Below are 17,272 nucleotides of genomic sequence, written 5' to 3' on the forward strand. Positions count from 1 at the left end.
ACAAGAAAGCTGAATATATAATGTCCATTTGGCTCTCCCAGCATTACATAAGGTTGTGGTTTTGTGTTAGGTTTGCAGTTTTGGAGCTCCCCAGCAGCTCTTGTTTTCAAGTGAAAGAGCAGTGACAAAAATCAATACCATCTTCATAACTATAATGAATGTGACCCACAGCCTTTTTTAGGATGACCACAGGCTTCCGTCATACGTCTGAGGCCCATTTGCAAATATTGATTTTTATTGCAGATTATCTGTAGCCATTTCATATGAAATCTTAAGGTCTTGCAGTTTTGCTCTCTGTGCTTGTTTTGGTATCAAAGGTACAGCTATAAATTAAAAGACCTACCCATAGACACCATTGATAGCTAAGGTTGCCAAGTCATGAAAATGAGGTGTTTCAGGGTTTTTTAAGCTTCTTAAGGAATATGGTTGTCAGAAAGCTCCAACTGAGTGAAAGCACTGCTTTGGAGGCACAGCAGACTCTGTTTACTCGAAGAAGTGGAAAAAAAGAAGTGGAACCTTCATATGCAAATGTATGGCATTTGGAAATGTCATATAGCTGCATCTACATATAAATAAGCCACTCTCGGAGTGCTGCACTAGCAAGGCTGCTTTGCCATAGAAATTGCATAGTAGCACACAAAGCAGAAACAGCAGGACACCACTCAGTCAAGTTCAGGGAGTTTTGTTCCTTAATCACCACTTAACTAACTTAACTAACATTGTGTGTGGCTGGGTGGAAGTTGTGATCAGCTGCTGTTTGGTTGTGTGTGTGTACACGCTGGGTGGGGCTGGGCAGTGGGGATGATGTGCCCCAAACGTAGATATGCGTCCGATGTCAGCATGCCTTTTAGCCTCGTTTCGTCCATCCCTGCCTGCTTGCTCTGAAGACACGATTTGGTCACATAAAGGAACATCTGCTGCTGCCAGCATCCACATACTGGGACGGTATTTCCATCGCTGTTTAATCTGGTATTAAAGAGTAAATTGCAACTCTCAAAACTACTTTTTCAGAGGGGAGGACACAGAAAGGAGCATTGGTCTGGTGCCCACTCTCCACTTTTGGCCACGTCTAGCATTGGCACTAAGAAATAGCTCAAGAAGAGATGGATGGGAGGGACGTCGAGCCAGTGGGAGGAATTTCCCGTGGAGGGATGCCACCCGCTCTGCTCTTGCCGTGGGTGATGGATACAGCATCGCCCCTCTGCCTTCGGGCGCACAGCCTTACTGCCAGAAACCTCACTAATCTCTAAACTGACACCAATATTTTTTTTTCAACGCAGAATTACAATAATAATAAGGTTAACTCATTCTCTAAGGGCCCTGTCATGAGCTGCCTAAGGAAACATATGCAAGGAGAAAAAAACTGTGACTTTACTGCTTCACATGGCTGGTTTCTGAAGGGGAAGGAACTGCTCCGATGGGGCCAGTGGCGAATCTCTTAGACAGGGAGATCTGAGTGAAGGGAACGTCAGCGGCATGCCGAAAACAAAGACTAGCTGAGTTAGCACAAAGAGGGTTTTAATCTATTCTAGGAATGGGGTTAACGCAGATTTATTCAATCCTGGCACAAAAGGAGGAAGCACACACTCTAAGGGCCCCTTTACCCAGGGCTTTAATAAATCCATGATAGGGCCCTGCATCATTAAATCACATCCATAGCAATGATTACAGGCCTGGAGACCAGCCCCTGCTGCAGTGGTCTGAAAGAGCTCCATCTGGGAGGTTTATCCACAAAAATGATAGAATTATTGAAACATTTTGCTTGGAAGACATGCTCAAAATTGAGTCCAACCATAACCTAACTCTAGCACTAAACCATGTCCCTAAGAACCTCATCCCTGCATCTGTTAAACCCCTCCAAGAATGGTGACTCCACCACTGCCCTGGAGAGCCTGTTCCAGTGCCCAACAACCCTTTCCAGGAAGAAATTTTTCCTCATATCCAGTGACTTGGTGAGAGCTAACACAGAGATGACATGGGGAAGCAGGCAGGTGCCATTTACAGGCAGCCATGAACCGCCTCGTGAAGCTGCTGAAGGAAGACGTTGGTGTGTCACCTCTTGATGTCCCCAATTCAAGTGTGAAGGCACTTGAGCAGCATCTGCTTTGAGCAGCAGCAACCACTACTTTTACCAACAGCCTGGGTAGGGGTCAGTGGATGCAATTCTCCTGTCAGCACTTGAACACTGAGAAAACGCTGGTTTGAAGCAAGACTTTAGCCCACATGGCATTTATTTTCTTTTTCAGCCTGGCTAATATTGCCGGGCTTTCGTGTTCAGACGCATGAGCAATTGGTGCTGGTGTGTACTTGTATCTCCGTGCTATTTTGGGGTTGTATTTTACTTTGTAGTGCAGCAGCTACCTGGTAGCATCTGTGCCAGTGAATACAGGTGGAATATGGCCAATGGAAAAACAAATGATGGTCAAAAAAAAAATTACATTTAGTTTTGTGTAGATAAATGGTCTTGTTATGTGCAGGAAAATGATTACCAAGTTGTCTAATTTCAAGCAGTTTTCTCAAATAAGGAAGATATGTCCACAGATGTTGTAAACAAAAGCACGTCTGTATTTCAAAAGTTCAGAGATAGTTTTAACATATATAGCATAGCCCACATATATATGCTGACAAGCTGAAAGTATTTTTTTCTCCATTTGAACATCTGGGGATTATTAGTGTCTTAATTCATTGGTTTCTATTATTAATAATGGCAGCAGGCTGAATAATTACGATACATTGCTGCAAAAGACAGAGCACAATATTTTTTTTCCAAATGCACAAGGACATCTTGCCATCATCTCAAACATGAAAAGCACTAGATTATTTTTAAAAAAGGGAAAGTGGGTGTTATCTTATTCCAGGGAACTCATTTGCATAGGGACATTTGAAATTAATAAATTACTGTGTTGAGCAAGCCTATTTTGCGCCTGAGAAAAGAAGTGAATGTAATTTAATTCACAAAGTTCTGTTTCATTTTTTTTTTCTCTTGGTGAAGTAGCTAATATGGGGATGGTATTTTTTTAGTGCAGTTTATATAGAAAGACGAGCTTGAAGTTTGTACTTGGTGTGGCCGTGGGATGAATTTAGCCTGGGGCTGCAGGATGGTGGTGCCAGACGTTTTCAGCTGACATTTGGTGTCTCACTTTCCACTCGCTCGTGGGGCTGGTTGGGCTGGTGGGCTCCAAGCTCTTCCTGCTGAATTCCCACTCCAACACCCACCCCAACAGGGATGTTCAGGCAAATTGCCTTTTGCACATTTTCTTCATTGGAAAGAGACACTCTATATTCGTAAGATCAAGAGCAAGGTTTTAAAGGTTTTCAAAGAGAACATGCTGTGTCAATATAATTAATAGGACATATCTGAGCAGCTGTTAATGGTGAGGTATGGCTGTGGTGGTAGACAGCAGCTTTGTCAAGGGTGTCTGGAGCATTTGAGCAAAGACTTGGGAGAAATCTCTTTTCTCTCATCAGAGCTTGGATTTATCAGCACGGTTCTTCATTATGAGTAAGCAGAACACCTGCCGAAGGGCTTCATCCTCATAAGTTGCTGTGGCACCTCAATTCTTGTTAGATGCTATTAGAGAAGAGTAAGTACCGGAAAACCTGCTGAAGCAATTCTGCACTTTCAGGGGGAGCAACAGTCTGACCACCCCATTCCTCCTGACTTTGCAAAGGGACTTTCAAACCTCTGCAGATGTTGCAAACATTGCTGTGCTGAGGAAGCTCTCTTTTCCCCAAAAGAGCAGCAGTTGCTGACCCTGTGAAGACCACAGATGAGGAAAGCAGACTCTCCCTAGGGTCATCCACAGGACTCAGATTTCCACCCCTGGTCATCCACAAAACTTCAGGGCATCCTCTACCTTTGCTGCACAGGTTGATACCTTCTGGACCTTTATTTTGATTTCAGATGAGAATTGCTGCACCAAGAGTCTATCACCCAGAAGAGCTTTTTTAAGTTCCCAATGCAATGCTCTGCAGCAGCTCTTTGGGACAACTGCCAAGGAGGTACAAGGAGTGAGGAGGACACACTTCCAAAAGGGGTTGAGAAGGTTAAGGAAATACATTTGAACCAAGAACGCCTTTCCCCCTTCAGAAATCCTCGGAAAATGTGATGTGTAAGGAGTCACTACCTCAATATTAGTGAGAGCTTTCAGCTGCAAAGTTGACTGACCTCAGTGGTATAAAAGATTAAATTATGATCCAAGTCAATTCTCCTTCACCACTGTTTCCAATGAGACAGGTGTCAAAATAGCTTTTGCTGCGCATCGCTCACCATCCCATCCCTTATTTGATTAAATATATGTGTATATATATGTATTTGCAGGACCTCCCTCAGTCCATCATGACGTACACAAGGTATTAACAGTGTACATCAGCCAATATTTTCTCATATGGGCAGTTATTACTTCCATAAGCTCCAACACTGCACACTGTACAACAGTGAAAATGCAAACATGCAAATTTACAGGTTGTGACTCTCTGCTTTGCTTGCCTGAAAGCACCTACAAAGTCTCACTGCTTCAAACATAAAGAACAACAGAATTATCAGCCCAGCAGAACTAATGGTTAAGTGCCTGGCAGTCAATTCTTCGGACATAAGAATCCTATTTTTGCCTAGATTTTCATGTAATTTCTCCAAAGGGGACTGCAGGAACTTATGTCTGGAAAGAATTTTCTGGGCACTCCAGGCAGTACTTCATATAATCCTCATCAAGGGCACTAATGAATTTACTTGTTTGTCAGCAGAGCTACTCCACATGTTCAGTTGTGTTCCAGAAGCTCCGCACTCGCTCTGATGGGAGCTGGGGACCGGTGAGGGCTGCCCAGAGAAGAATCTGTTTGCATCGCTTGCAGAGTCAGGTCCTGTTTCGGCTTTGGAATTTCAGCCTTCACTGAGATATTTACCTGAGATTTCTAATGGTGCACATTCAGCACCCAAAAACTGAAGGAAAGACATGTCACTAAACCAGAAATTACAAGAATACAAAATATACTTCTTCCACTGCTTCTTAAGGGAGGATAGGAACAGCCGTAGATATTAAGGAATTTAGACAAGATAGCTTTAAATAATTGATTTAACATGTCAGAAGATAGTGCATCAGGAAAAGCACGATCCCTGAGTGGGTGGTCAGTCACACTGGATGATTTTCAGTATCCAGTTTCTTACTCCAGCGAAATAGCTCATCATCTCAGCATCTCACTGAAAGGCTGGAGAGCAAGTGTTCAACTCTGAGTCTTCTAGTAAGCAAGACGATAAGCTGTTTCAGTCTACACAAAGTAGCATCTGGCCTCAATGCATTTAAAAATAATCTGTTTTGACTAGTGTATCTTATACGATAGGCTATCATGTCATGTTCTGGCACTAACAAAAGACGTGAACAGTATGAAATGTCATGTTAGGCTAAAGATGCAAAAAATCTTGCAGAAATGCAAAAGATGTCGGCTTCGTCAAAGTGACGTTTTTCTATCAGAAAAATGCTTCAAGATAAAAGGATACAGTTGATCTGAAGGGTGAGGGTGTATTTCTTTTTACAATAAAAAGGAGAAGCATTTTGAGAAATGCAGCAGGAATTGCATTTGTCCAGAGATAGGAGAGACTGACCCAGTTAGTCTAATTTTAATCTTTAGTTTTTACAGCTTCTGTCTCAAATTCTAGCCACCACAAAAAGGTACAAACCTTTCTTTTTGGTGCAAATAAAACTCTCACGCATAGTTGCCAATAACAATGCAGCAAGTCTAATGAGCTACTGAAGAGGAGCTACTGAATTTAACTTAACCGAAACCTGTCTTGGAATTTGGTCTGTATTTTTGCTCTATGAATACGAGTCTGCTGTGCTTGTAAAAAAGTTAGTAACTTTGTATTTAAGCTTTGTTTTGTTTATATATAAAGTTGGTGTGGTAGAGGGGCTCCCTAGTTTGGTGTTACTATAAATCAATTAGTGACAATTGCCTCCAGTATTGAATTTATAAATAATCAAAAAACACAATAAGGGGGAAGTCTTAATTTCATTTGGTTTTACTTTGTTGAACTTTGTACAGTTCTTATTTCATTCATAATTTAAACGTGGTTTTTTATTCATATCCTCTCTTTTTAGAAAAGATTTATAGTTCTTGTTTCAGAGTGATGTAAACCCTGGGATGCATTCATGACTGTATCTCACCCATGGCTGGATTACTGAAAAGTGCTCAGATCCTTCAGGAATGAGAGCAGTCAGTTTTAACTTGAGGAACTTTTAAAGCATATCTTGGTATTTGGGTTTCTGTTTTGAATCTGAAAAGATGTTTTGTGCAGTGAGAAAACTAATCTGTTTCGAGGCAGCGGAATTCTTTTGGGTGAATTCAAAATGTGCCTGAAGTAAGTGATGCTTTCATTGTGGTCTGTCTTTAAAACGACAGATTGAACTAAACACAAGTTTTTTTCCCCCTTTCTGCCTTTATGTTCAATTCCTGACTCTTTTAGAGGAGTCATCAGTCAGAGTGACTACAGACAATTCCCTGTCTAAGTTCTGTGGTTTCTTCCAAGCCAGATGATGTTGCCCCTATGAAGTGCTTGCAAAGGTTGGGCCATCTCATTTTTGATTCAGTAACGCATTTTTCATCATAACATCGCACTTAGAAGTGTAATTACAAGTTCTGCAGGATCCTTTAAAGTATGCTGGAGACCTTTTTGAAGCAAACATGGTTTCTACCCACACGATTGCAGGAGGAGGAAAAAATCATTCCTCTTTTTACCAGCCCTACAGCCTACACACAGCAAGAGCATCTGCAAGTCTGGGAGAGGTCCTTGTCCCCCTTGCAAGTCCTGGTGGATTAGTCTGTCCAGAAAGTAACAATTTTCCTCACCATCTTGAAGCACGCCTTTATAAAAAAGACACCAAATGGTATCTTACCATTTTAGAAACACTGATGGCTCATCTGAGAGGAGGGATTCTCATGCTGGGGGGTGGTGGTGCACAGACATCGCAGAGATGTCTTGATACCTGAGAAGAAGATACACACACCAAGAAAACTTCCTCTTGGTAAGGGAAGTTTTGGAGGAAATGGCAGAGTATTTTCCACCATAGGAAAAAAAGAATGCATATTAATAAGGATCCCATATTTCTTGCTGCAGTTTCTTGGGCCATAGCAGAGGTCCAGCATGCCCAGGAGCCACTGGGCATGGTGCACAGATGACCACTACGCGTGTACGCAGTCCAGCAAGTCCCAAGCACATCAGGATCTCCCTGGGTGCCCTGGGCAAGCCCACTGGTAGCTGGCAGACGTCACACACATTTTTTCTGTTCTGGGAAGAATTCCTGGTGGAAAAAAGGAACATACTTGAAGACCTGGTGGGATAGTAACTCTTGTGTATATGTAGTTAGAGGTTGTCCTGTCATTCTCATTTGCTGGGAGCTTGTCTTTGTCTGTTTTAACCTAAAGACAATATAACCAACATTATCAGTGCAAGTTGTTGGAGACTCTTGAAACTCTCCTTGGACAGCAGTGATAGGAAGGAAATTCATTATGAAAATTTGAATCTTGGAGCTGCTGCACACACACTTTTTCCCAAAGGTGGGATAATACCTAAGCGTACCTGCTGCCGGCACGACTGGCTTGGAGGCAGAACACAAACTGCAGTTGTTTCATAATGCTCAGGGACTTCCTTTGGAAGGTACAAATGCTTCAACTTATTTGTGTGCAAACTACATTTCCTCAGCCATCTATCATGAGATTTTTGTCTTCTGTTTTTAATTAATTGTGCCTTGATAATGCTATCACAGGAAAAGGATTTTTATAATTTGAGATATCATAAGTATTGGTTAAATGGAAGAACTCGCCAAAATTACGAAGATGAATTAACACATTGGTGGCCTACAAAATTTGTGTGAGTTTATTACAAGTAATGTTCTGCATTTCAGCCTGTGATATAAAAGTCGAGCACATACCTGTTTCAAAACCTAACAAAACCCTCGTTTTCCTGGCCACATGGAAGGAAGTATTTTCCAGGATTCAGGTCTCAGTGACTGTTTAACAGCTACAGAAGTAGCACCGAAAGTCAAATTATAATAGTCTGAAGGTACCCGTGCTGTGGGATGGGGAGGAGGCCAGCAGGCACTGGGACACAGGCGTTCAGCACTGCTGCTGATCTTCAGCTCTGGACTCCTGCTCCTCTGCTTCAGCCATAAAATTGTCTTTCTGAACATGTTGTATTGAATAACCACATATAATTGTGATGGTAGATTACATGCAAATGCCTAGGTTCTTTGTCCTAGTCTTGCCTGGGAGTGAGGAGACCATCCGAGAAGGATAGCGGAAATGATCAGGCATTTTTATGTGCTATTCTCTGATCAGTTTTGAACAGACAAGTTCTTTTTTTGGTGCCTCATTTGCTGTTACTTGCCAGGAATGAGATATGTAACAGGCCAACAGAAAACCTTGCAAGGCTTTGAATCTACATTGACCTACCTGTTTCAAGGTGCAAAACCACTCTTATAAACAACATCTTCTACATCTTTTTTCTTCTGATTTTCCTTTCTTTTATAAAATGTGTTCTTTCCATCATTTCACCTTATCCTGTGTTGCCGGTTTAATGATCCCTTCACCTGTGTTCACAGAGAACGCAAATAAACTGGAAGAAAGCGCAAGAGGGATCTACATCCCTTGTCCAGAGCATTACAATGGCTTCTGCATGCACGGCAAGTGCGAGCACTCCACTAACATGCTGGAACCGTCTTGCAGGTAACCCTTCTCTTGCCAAGGAGGAAAGGCTACACACAGGACGATGTGGACTTACAAAAACACTTGATCTGGATAAACTGCAGAAAATAATTATAACCGTGCCTCTTTGTGCTATAAAACCCATTAGACTTAAATTATTCTACAAGTTCTCCCCGCCTTTTATGTGGCAAAAGTGTGTTGAGTTACACACAAAGTGAATTGATTGTAAAAACATGCAGTAACCTTCAGTTCTATTTAGATATATTTTACAAGCACACACTTCGGAGAGGAGCCCAAGCAATCTGGCTCAGTCTCTTATGGTTGCTCCTGCAATCGACCTGGATTTTCACATCTCCTTGCTCTGGCTTTTTGAGGGAAATGGGGCAAGAGTTAAAATGGGAAGACCATGTTTGTTCCCCAGAATCGCAGAGGGGAGACATCAGGCTGCAGGATGGGAACGGGTGGATGGTTGCAGCATCAACAGAGGGTTTTTTATAGCAACCAGACAAAATGTAAATGATGCATCCACTTGCAGGAACATCTAATCACATTTCATACAGAGCTCAGATGATTGCTTATCACCTCCTTAGGGGTAATCTGCATAAGGAGCCACAATGAGATGGCTTTTCACCCTCCCCCACCTCCCCAGAGAAAGGGAGAAATCGAAAATATGTTGTGCAAGGAACTAAATGGATTCTCACCACAACGTGCAAATAGTTCCACTTGATGCTGTAATAGATAAGTCCCAGTCCCCCTGGCACCTCCTGGCACTTCCACAGTGTCGTTCACTCTCGCAGACCTTGGTGATGCTGAGGACCTGAAATTTTCCCTCTGAGAAGTCAAGGAGGCACCAGTGCTCTTTCTGGGGGGCCAATTCTGAAAACAAAAAAAACACACAAAACAAAACAAACCCAACATATAAGTTTATGCTTAAGCTACTGATTTTTTTTTAAGATCCATTTTTTTTTTCATTCTTTGAAAGCAGCAGGTATAACCGGAAAAAATATTTTGTTGTTTCAGATGTGATGCCGGCTATACTGGACAACACTGTGAAAAAAAGGACTACAGCGTTTTATATGTGGTTCCAGGTCCAGTACGATTTCAGTATGTCTTAATAGCAGCGGTGATTGGAACCATCCAGATTGCTATCATCTGTGTTGTAGTCCTCTGTATTACAAGGTCAGTAGCTCTGGTACTTTGCAATAGGAAAAAAACATAAACAAAAAAACAACTTATTTTTCCTTACTTTGTGCACTGATTATACAGATTCCTGCTGATAACCAATGCTGTTTAATTCACCAACAAGCCAAAGATATTGTCTGGTCCAGCCAGCCACTGTTGCTTCATTATTATGACTAAATTTTTACCTCCATCTTAATCAAACTTAGGTAGCAACGATACCTACAGCAAATGGAGTTCCTATTTTGTATTCAGATCCTTGGACAAATATTGTTCATATAAATAAGGGGAATATAAACACAGCAGCTGGATCAACACTTAATAAAACTAATCATATCTCCATCTGGTTTCCTCAAGGGGCCATTCCCTTAGTCCTAATCAGGCAAAGCACACAAACTTTTAAGCCTGTTTGCAATCCTATTGATTAAATGATTTCATTAGGCTTATATACATGTTCAAAGGTACGTACATGGTCTTCACTAGATGGTGGCACTCCAAGCCATATCGTATTTATTTCTTTTTTTCTTTAACTGAGGGAGAAAGGCTTGTTTGCATGGAAGGGACAGCCCCAAGGTAGTTCAGAACCAAAGGGATTAAATGCAGTCCTTCCCCTCCTACACCTGCTGCTCTGCTTCCTCCTCTCTGGGAGGGCTTGGGGTAAGTTCTGAATTCAGATGTCTGCAGTCTTCCCTCAGAAATCACAAGGTTAAATTTATTCAGTTAGCAACACTGATAAATCACTCTTTTATAAATGAATTTCTTTTTAAAATACTAAAAAAATAGAAGCCAGGCATCATAGCACTGTAGAAATAAAATCTCTGCTATATTTCAGTCCCTGTGTTGCACTACCTGGCTGGAGGACAAGTGTAGCATTTGTTCCTGGAAAAGACAAAAAGAAACAAAAAAAAAAATCATAAATCCTTCTCTGGCCTAAAGGCATAAAACAAAACCCTCTGATGAAAGGTAGCTGCTTTTCTGGCCAAGCTGAGTCCATCAACGCAATGGTAAATGCCGAATGAGGCAGTAGATTATGGCTGTATTCACAGAAGTAATTCAAACAACAAAAATGTAGCGTGTAGTAAGAAAAAGAAGATGGTGCAGTAACCGATAATGGAACAAATGCTGTGCATCATTTTGTCAAGTGACTCGTTTTGTCACTTTGCCGCAGTAACACAAGTACTTTATACTGAAGAATGAAGACAGCATGCTCTGAGTGTCCCGGTACTGTGCTGCAAATTACCCGTCACGCTGTTTTCATACAGAGATGGTACCTTTCCCCGCATGCTTTGTAACCAAGTTAATTTATGATCTTTTGACTTTTTTTTTTCTGTAATGCATGTAATTACTGCAGAGCATCCTCCATCCCAGCATAATGACTCAAGATACATTTGCAAAAGTGTACCCTTAAGTGGCCTGAGAGACATCCACATGACAAGCGAGCATTGTGGGATTGTATGCATAAGTAATTGAGTTTTTGAAGTCATCTGCTTTGGGAAACCAGGTTTGAACTCGACACCCTGGACTCTGGAAAGTGATAAAAAACCCCCTGCCAGGTTCCTGGGAGAAAGAAGGGAAACTTAGCTCCAAATTCTTTGCTGCTCATTTCAGTGCAGCTTCACCTAATTAATTTGTCGAATTAGTTCGGTGTGCTGGGTTCAAACCCTGCCTTTGAGCCACGTAAGACTATCACTGTAAATCCTTTAGCTACCGTTATTGCTGTTGCTCTTAAAATCATACCTCTAACAGGAGTGCAAATATTCAGGGTGTCCTCCATTGCTGGAGGGCTCTGAGCAACTCCTGGACACTTTTAGGTGCTTTAATCTGAATAAACGAGCTGTGCTGCTGACAGGGGCCCTTGCCCCTTCCTCTGGCTCCCAGGCACTTGGTCCTGCCAACACTCTTGAGCCATCTTGGCATTTCTGTAGCCACACAGTGAACCCAGTTGGGGAACGGATTCAGCTGAAAATTCAACCAACAAAACCGATTATTTGTTTTTAAAGTGGCTTGATTCCTTGATGAGGTTGGCCACCTGGCTACTCATCGTTAGTGCCAGCAATGGCAATTAGCAGCTGGGATGGAGGAGCAGGGGACCAGAGGCCAAGAGATACAGAGGGAAGGAGGTGAAGCAGTGGTGTACAGTCCCTATGCCAAGGACTTAGAGGTAAGGCAAAAGAGAAGCAATGATAAAAGTGAAGGAGGATGGTGAATAATATAGGTATGGCCTAGCGTCATAATGATTCTCAGCAGTTTTCTGTACAGCTTTGCATTTTTAGTGCTTCCCTAATGTTTAGTCACAGCAGCTTATTTATGTGAAGAAATAACTTGATTAAAAATGAATGCATAATGTGTTTTACCTGCTATGAATCACATTGTGAGTAACTCAAGCTCGCGAGCAAGCTTCAATGGAGGGAGGGCAGGCAGCCTGTGCTGCGCTACCTAGTTTACATTGATATAACTGCTGCGTTCATAAATGAATGCATCCCACACACGAAGCACTATAAAGAATTTTTGATTAAAGAGTTAAGGACCAAGGAAAAGCTGTCACTCAGTTTCAGCAGATGATTAAGTCTAAAAAGCTGGTTAAATGCCAAACCCAGACGCACTTCAGACACAAGCTAACTGTAAATGCAATAGTATTGCTTTTAAGCAGTCACGGTGTCAGTACTTGGCCCTAGGACTTTCCCAGGCTTCCATCAGTTGGAAGCATTGTGTATTAGGCAATTAGAACACGAGTGGTTTTGGTTAAAAGAAGTTTTTTCTCCCTGTACTCAGCACTGGTGAGGCCGCACCTCAAACACTGTGTTCAAAAGCCTTGAGGTACTAGAGAAAGTTCAGAGAAGGGCAACAAAGCTGGTGAAGGGTCTGGAGCACAAGTGTGATGGGAAGCGACTGAGGGACCTGGGGAGTTCAGCCTGGAGAACAGGAGGCTGAGGGGAGACCTTATCGCTGTCTGCAGCTGTTTGAAAGGAGGTTTGAGCATGAAGGGGATTGGTCTCTTCTCCCAAGTAACAAGTGACAGGACAAGAGGAAACAGCCTGAAGCTTTGCCAGGGGAGGTTTAAATTGGATATCACGAAGAGTTTCTTCCTGGAGAGGGTTGTCGGGCATTGGAACAAGCTGCCCAGGGCAGTGGTGGAGTCACCATCCCTTGAGGGGTTAGTGCCAGTTGGCTTGATGGTTTGACTTGATGATCTTAAAGGCCTTTTCCAAACAAAATTATTCTACAATTCTGTGATTTTTTTCATCATCCTAATTGGGGTAATCACTTCATTTGAATCAATTTTTCTTGACTATGTACTAAGTGACCGGATAGATACTGTCAGTGTGCTTTTGGGACAGTGCCTGTGAGATGTTCACCTCCTTGCTCCCGGCTGGAGCAGTCAGTGTCGCCTGTTCTCTGGGAATGCACGGCTGCATCCCCTGGGATTGCTGACCATCCTGGTCATCCCCCAGCTACCTCCTACCTCCGTGTTTCTTACAAAACCAATCTGTTTGTGCCCACTGTGTTTTCCCACAGTTGTTCCCCAGCCCTGCTCGGCGTGGCTGAGCGCTGGTTCTTCTGCTGTAAATCCCCATCCCAGGGGACTCAGGAGGAACCCTCGGTGTCAGCACTGTCTTGCTGCGAGGTCCTGCTGTGCCATCCCCGGTGGCATGGGCAGGAGAGGACGCCTGGGGACACTCAGGCGGGGAGGCTGTCAGCACATGACGTGCAGCTCGGTGAATCAGCCCTGTGTTTGCTAACAACAGCTCCCTCGGAAAGTTTGATCGCCTTTTTAGGAACAGGCAGTGAATAATGAGTTTGTCACAAAACGGCAAAGCAGCTCAAGTCTGCATGAGTTTCATAATGAACGCTCTGCCGTGACCTCCGAGAGCGCTGGAGATGCAGGCTGATTTTTCCCGGAGTAATGATAGCAGCCTACTTTGCTGCTTCCCAGAAAGGAACAAGGCAAAATATAGCACACAGCCATACAGTTTCTCATGAGGGGGTGGTCCCGTTGGCTTAAAAAGTGAGGCAAGTCAGGACAATCTGACCCATATTTTGTTAGACACTTATATAATTGTATTTCAGCATTTTGAAATATCCTTATGCTCTTGTTTAGCTTTACAGTTGGCGTCACAGAGCTATAGCATTAACAGGGGAAAAAAAAATGGCCTTTTTGATTTTAAGGGGGTCAATAAAAAGTTCTTTCACTCTGTTTTGCTGTTAGCTATTTGACCTGGAACATTGAGCCTCCCACTGCATGGAGAGGGTGGGCTCTCCCTGGTGCATAACCCATAGGGTTTCACAAGGAGCTGCTGAAAGCCTCCTTGTAATGGAAAAACAAAGTAGGGATTTTTTTTTTCCATGTAAACGTGGTCTGGGGTATCATAGAGCTTTGTGTCATGCCACTGCAAGCAGGTGTTTCAGTCCTTCTCGTGTAGCTGCCCATGCAGAGGGCAGAAAGAGGCGCAACCAGGCTAAAAGCTCACACTGGGCTTAGGCTAAAGGAAGAGGACAAACGTGGCCAAATCAGGAATAGCTTCTTCCTCCTCCTGTGTAAGAAGTTAACCAGGTCACCCTGGGAAAAGGACCATTTTTATTGCTAGTTGGTATTCTGTAGCTCACCATTTTCCTGAAGTGTGAGCGTTTTTGGTGGGTGCTGGTGAATCTGTTGGTTTGGTTCTGCTTGCCTGACCATTTCTGCCATAACCTCCTTGGCTTTCAGCTGCTTAGAGCTCTCTGGAGCCTCCGGGGGCTAAATTCCTCCATCATTTCTGTCCAAGGGTGCTTCTCCATAGGAGAAAACCAGAAACATTCTTATTATCTTTCCATTATTGGGGAAACACTTCGTAGCAACGTGATAGCCAATAATATAGTGAAATGTGCCCTTGCTGAGGAGCACCATGAGGTTCCGAGGTAGATTTGTTTTTGCCACCATCCAAAGGAAAAGTAAGATTGATTTTGTCTTTCCTGTGTGATGGTTTTCCACACGAAGCCCAGCAGCCGTGCAGGGTGTAGGCGCCTCTAAGTAAAGTAGCTGCTCGCTAATGACCTGAGCACAGAGCATTTCCATGGAGACTCATAGGGATTGCAGGTGCTTTAGCCCCCACATCCACTTTGTAAATACTGCACGGGCCCAGGACACTGAGCAGGTAAGCATGAGACCATCCTAAATCTTCCACCCAAAAATAAATGAAAATAAAGCTGTTATTTCAACATGAGCCGAACAGCAACCAAGAGATGTTTTGCAGTAGGAGCTGTCGCAACGCAGCTCACCAGTAAAGAACAGGAATCTTAACATTTCCTTTGCCGTATTTGTGGTTTGTTTTTTGTGTTGTTTTCTGTTTGGGCTTTTGGGGTTTTTTTGGTTTGTTTGTTTGGGGTTTTTTTTTGGTGGTACCATTGCCCTGAGCCAACCCATTTCATGTCATTGAAGAGGGAACGCGCCGAAGGCCAGAGGATGCTCTTCTTGCCCACCACCGCCTCTTGAGCAGATGCATTATTAAGAGCCCTGCATTCTCACAAGTCTCTTTTTTCAGGAAATGTCCCAGGAGCAACAGAATCCACAGACAGAAGCAAAACACAGGGCACTACAGTTCAGACAACACGACAAGAGCATCGACAAGGTTAATTTAAAGAGCGCATGTTTCCACAATGGCAAAACTAACTGCAGAGAGCTTGGACTACAAAATACAGTATTATAGACAAAAGATTAAGACAAGATCTACACATGTTGCCTTGCATTTGTGGTAATCTACACCAATGAGAACATGTACTACAGCTATATTTGATTATGTATGGATATATTTGAAATAGTATACATTGTCTTGATGTTTTTCTGTAATGTAAATAAACTATTTATATCACACAATATAGTTTTTTCTTTTTCATGTATTTGTTATATATAATAAATACTCAGTGATGAGAAAAAAAGTGCCTTTCTTAAATTTGCTGTATCTCATAGCTGTGTATAGTCTTGGGATATTGTATATGGACACTAACAAATCTCTTCTTTCTTTTTCTTTTTCCAGTTCTAGTGGCAATTTTGAGTCTACTGAACTCAGTAGTAGGGTTTTGAGTTGGTCCAAGATCAGCGACAATTATGGATGTGGGAAAGGTGAAGAATAATTTAACCTACATTGAGGAGGGATAAAATATTTCAGATCCGGAGTCAACAACATTTCATCAGCCGCCTTCTCCCATACCATCTATCTTTACTCTCCCATAGCTTAGGAAGTCTTTACCTTCTAAATTAAATCCTAACCGAAGGGGAAATGGAAATTCTCGGTAACTGCCGTGGGAGTGTTGGGGGTGACATTTTGATTTGGGAGGGAATTAGGTGTCTGTCAAGGTGAACCCTACAAGACCACTTTGCAGAATCTCCATCTCTGGTCACTGGAGAGAGTGAAAATTGCTTCTTACTGTTGATTGAAAATTATAGGTTAAAAAAGTTAATAACATAATAACAACTGAAATGCCAGCACCATTTGTACCTCGTGAACATGCTGATATAATTTATTTTTTCAAAGAGAAGGTGAAAACTACTCAGAAAATACCTTTATGGGTGACCTTACTCCATTAAATGTAATGAACTCAAATGTTGGCTATACCTCAGGAAAATAAGGGCATGTGTTTTGTCACATCCACATGATGGACAAGATGCAAAGTTATTTCCACGGTAGCTGAAACTCTCCAAAACACATTCTTTTGAGAAGCTAATATTACTCTAGTTTGTGCTATGAATTTTGAAGACCACAGAGTGAGGCTGAAGGGCAGAGCGTGGTAACTTCACTGAGTGACCGATGGAGTACTAGTCACACAAAACAACAGAACTGAATTAAAAAATAACCCCTTGTAATGCTATTGACAGTGCTGCTCCTTTCAAAAGAGCTGTTGCCCAGGGAGAATGTACCCATGAGAAGAGTTAGAAGCATTTCCCACTGTCATCACCAAACTCGGCTTTTGGTTGTCCTCCCCCCGCACCCCAGCCTGCTTTAAAGTGAATCCATTGCATGATGTTCACACGCTCTCAAGGCTTTTTTTTGTCTTGTTCTGGGTTTCTTGGCTTTTTAAAGGTAATAAAAAGGCGATTGGCAAGAGACGCTTCCAGGCAGCTGGTCTGTGCTGATTGATGGGAGTGGGAGTGTGGTGTTTTGGCAGGTGATGGCACATGGAGCCGTGGGCTGGGGTTGGACCACAGGGATATTTCCATGCTCAGACCCACCGTAAAATACTCATTTTTTTAATCCCTATGCCTGCTGGTTTTGTCTCCCACACACAGGGGTGGAACCTAGGCACGGCTGTGATGGGCTGTACAGGTTTGGTGGCACAAAAATCACTTGTGGGGTGACTTTGCAAGGTCTGTTAATTAAACTGATACCTAAGTGATACCTCTGTTGGCTACACACAACACAGCAAT

At 42.7% G+C, this 17,272-nt stretch overlaps 1 protein-coding gene across 1 annotated transcript in view; it reads left to right on the forward strand.

Moving 5' to 3' along the window:
* Positions 1-15,981, forward strand: part of TMEFF2 (transmembrane protein with EGF like and two follistatin like domains 2) — a gene marked incomplete at both ends in the record, with an annotated part of 125,578 nt that extends 109,597 nt beyond the window's left edge. The window contains 4 exons of the mRNA XM_080347056.1: positions 8,592-8,715; positions 9,715-9,873; positions 15,393-15,479; positions 15,885-15,981. Coding sequence (XP_080203182.1) covers positions 8,592-8,715; positions 9,715-9,873; positions 15,393-15,479; positions 15,885-15,981 — 467 coding nt within the window. The remainder of the gene's footprint in view (positions 1-8,591; positions 8,716-9,714; positions 9,874-15,392; positions 15,480-15,884) is intronic.
* Positions 15,982-17,272: the final 1,291 nt, after the last annotated feature.

The sequence above is a fragment of the Nesoenas mayeri genome (genome assembly GCF_963082525.1).
Source record: "Nesoenas mayeri genome assembly, chromosome: 6".
NCBI lineage: Eukaryota > Metazoa > Chordata > Aves > Columbiformes > Columbidae > Nesoenas > Nesoenas mayeri.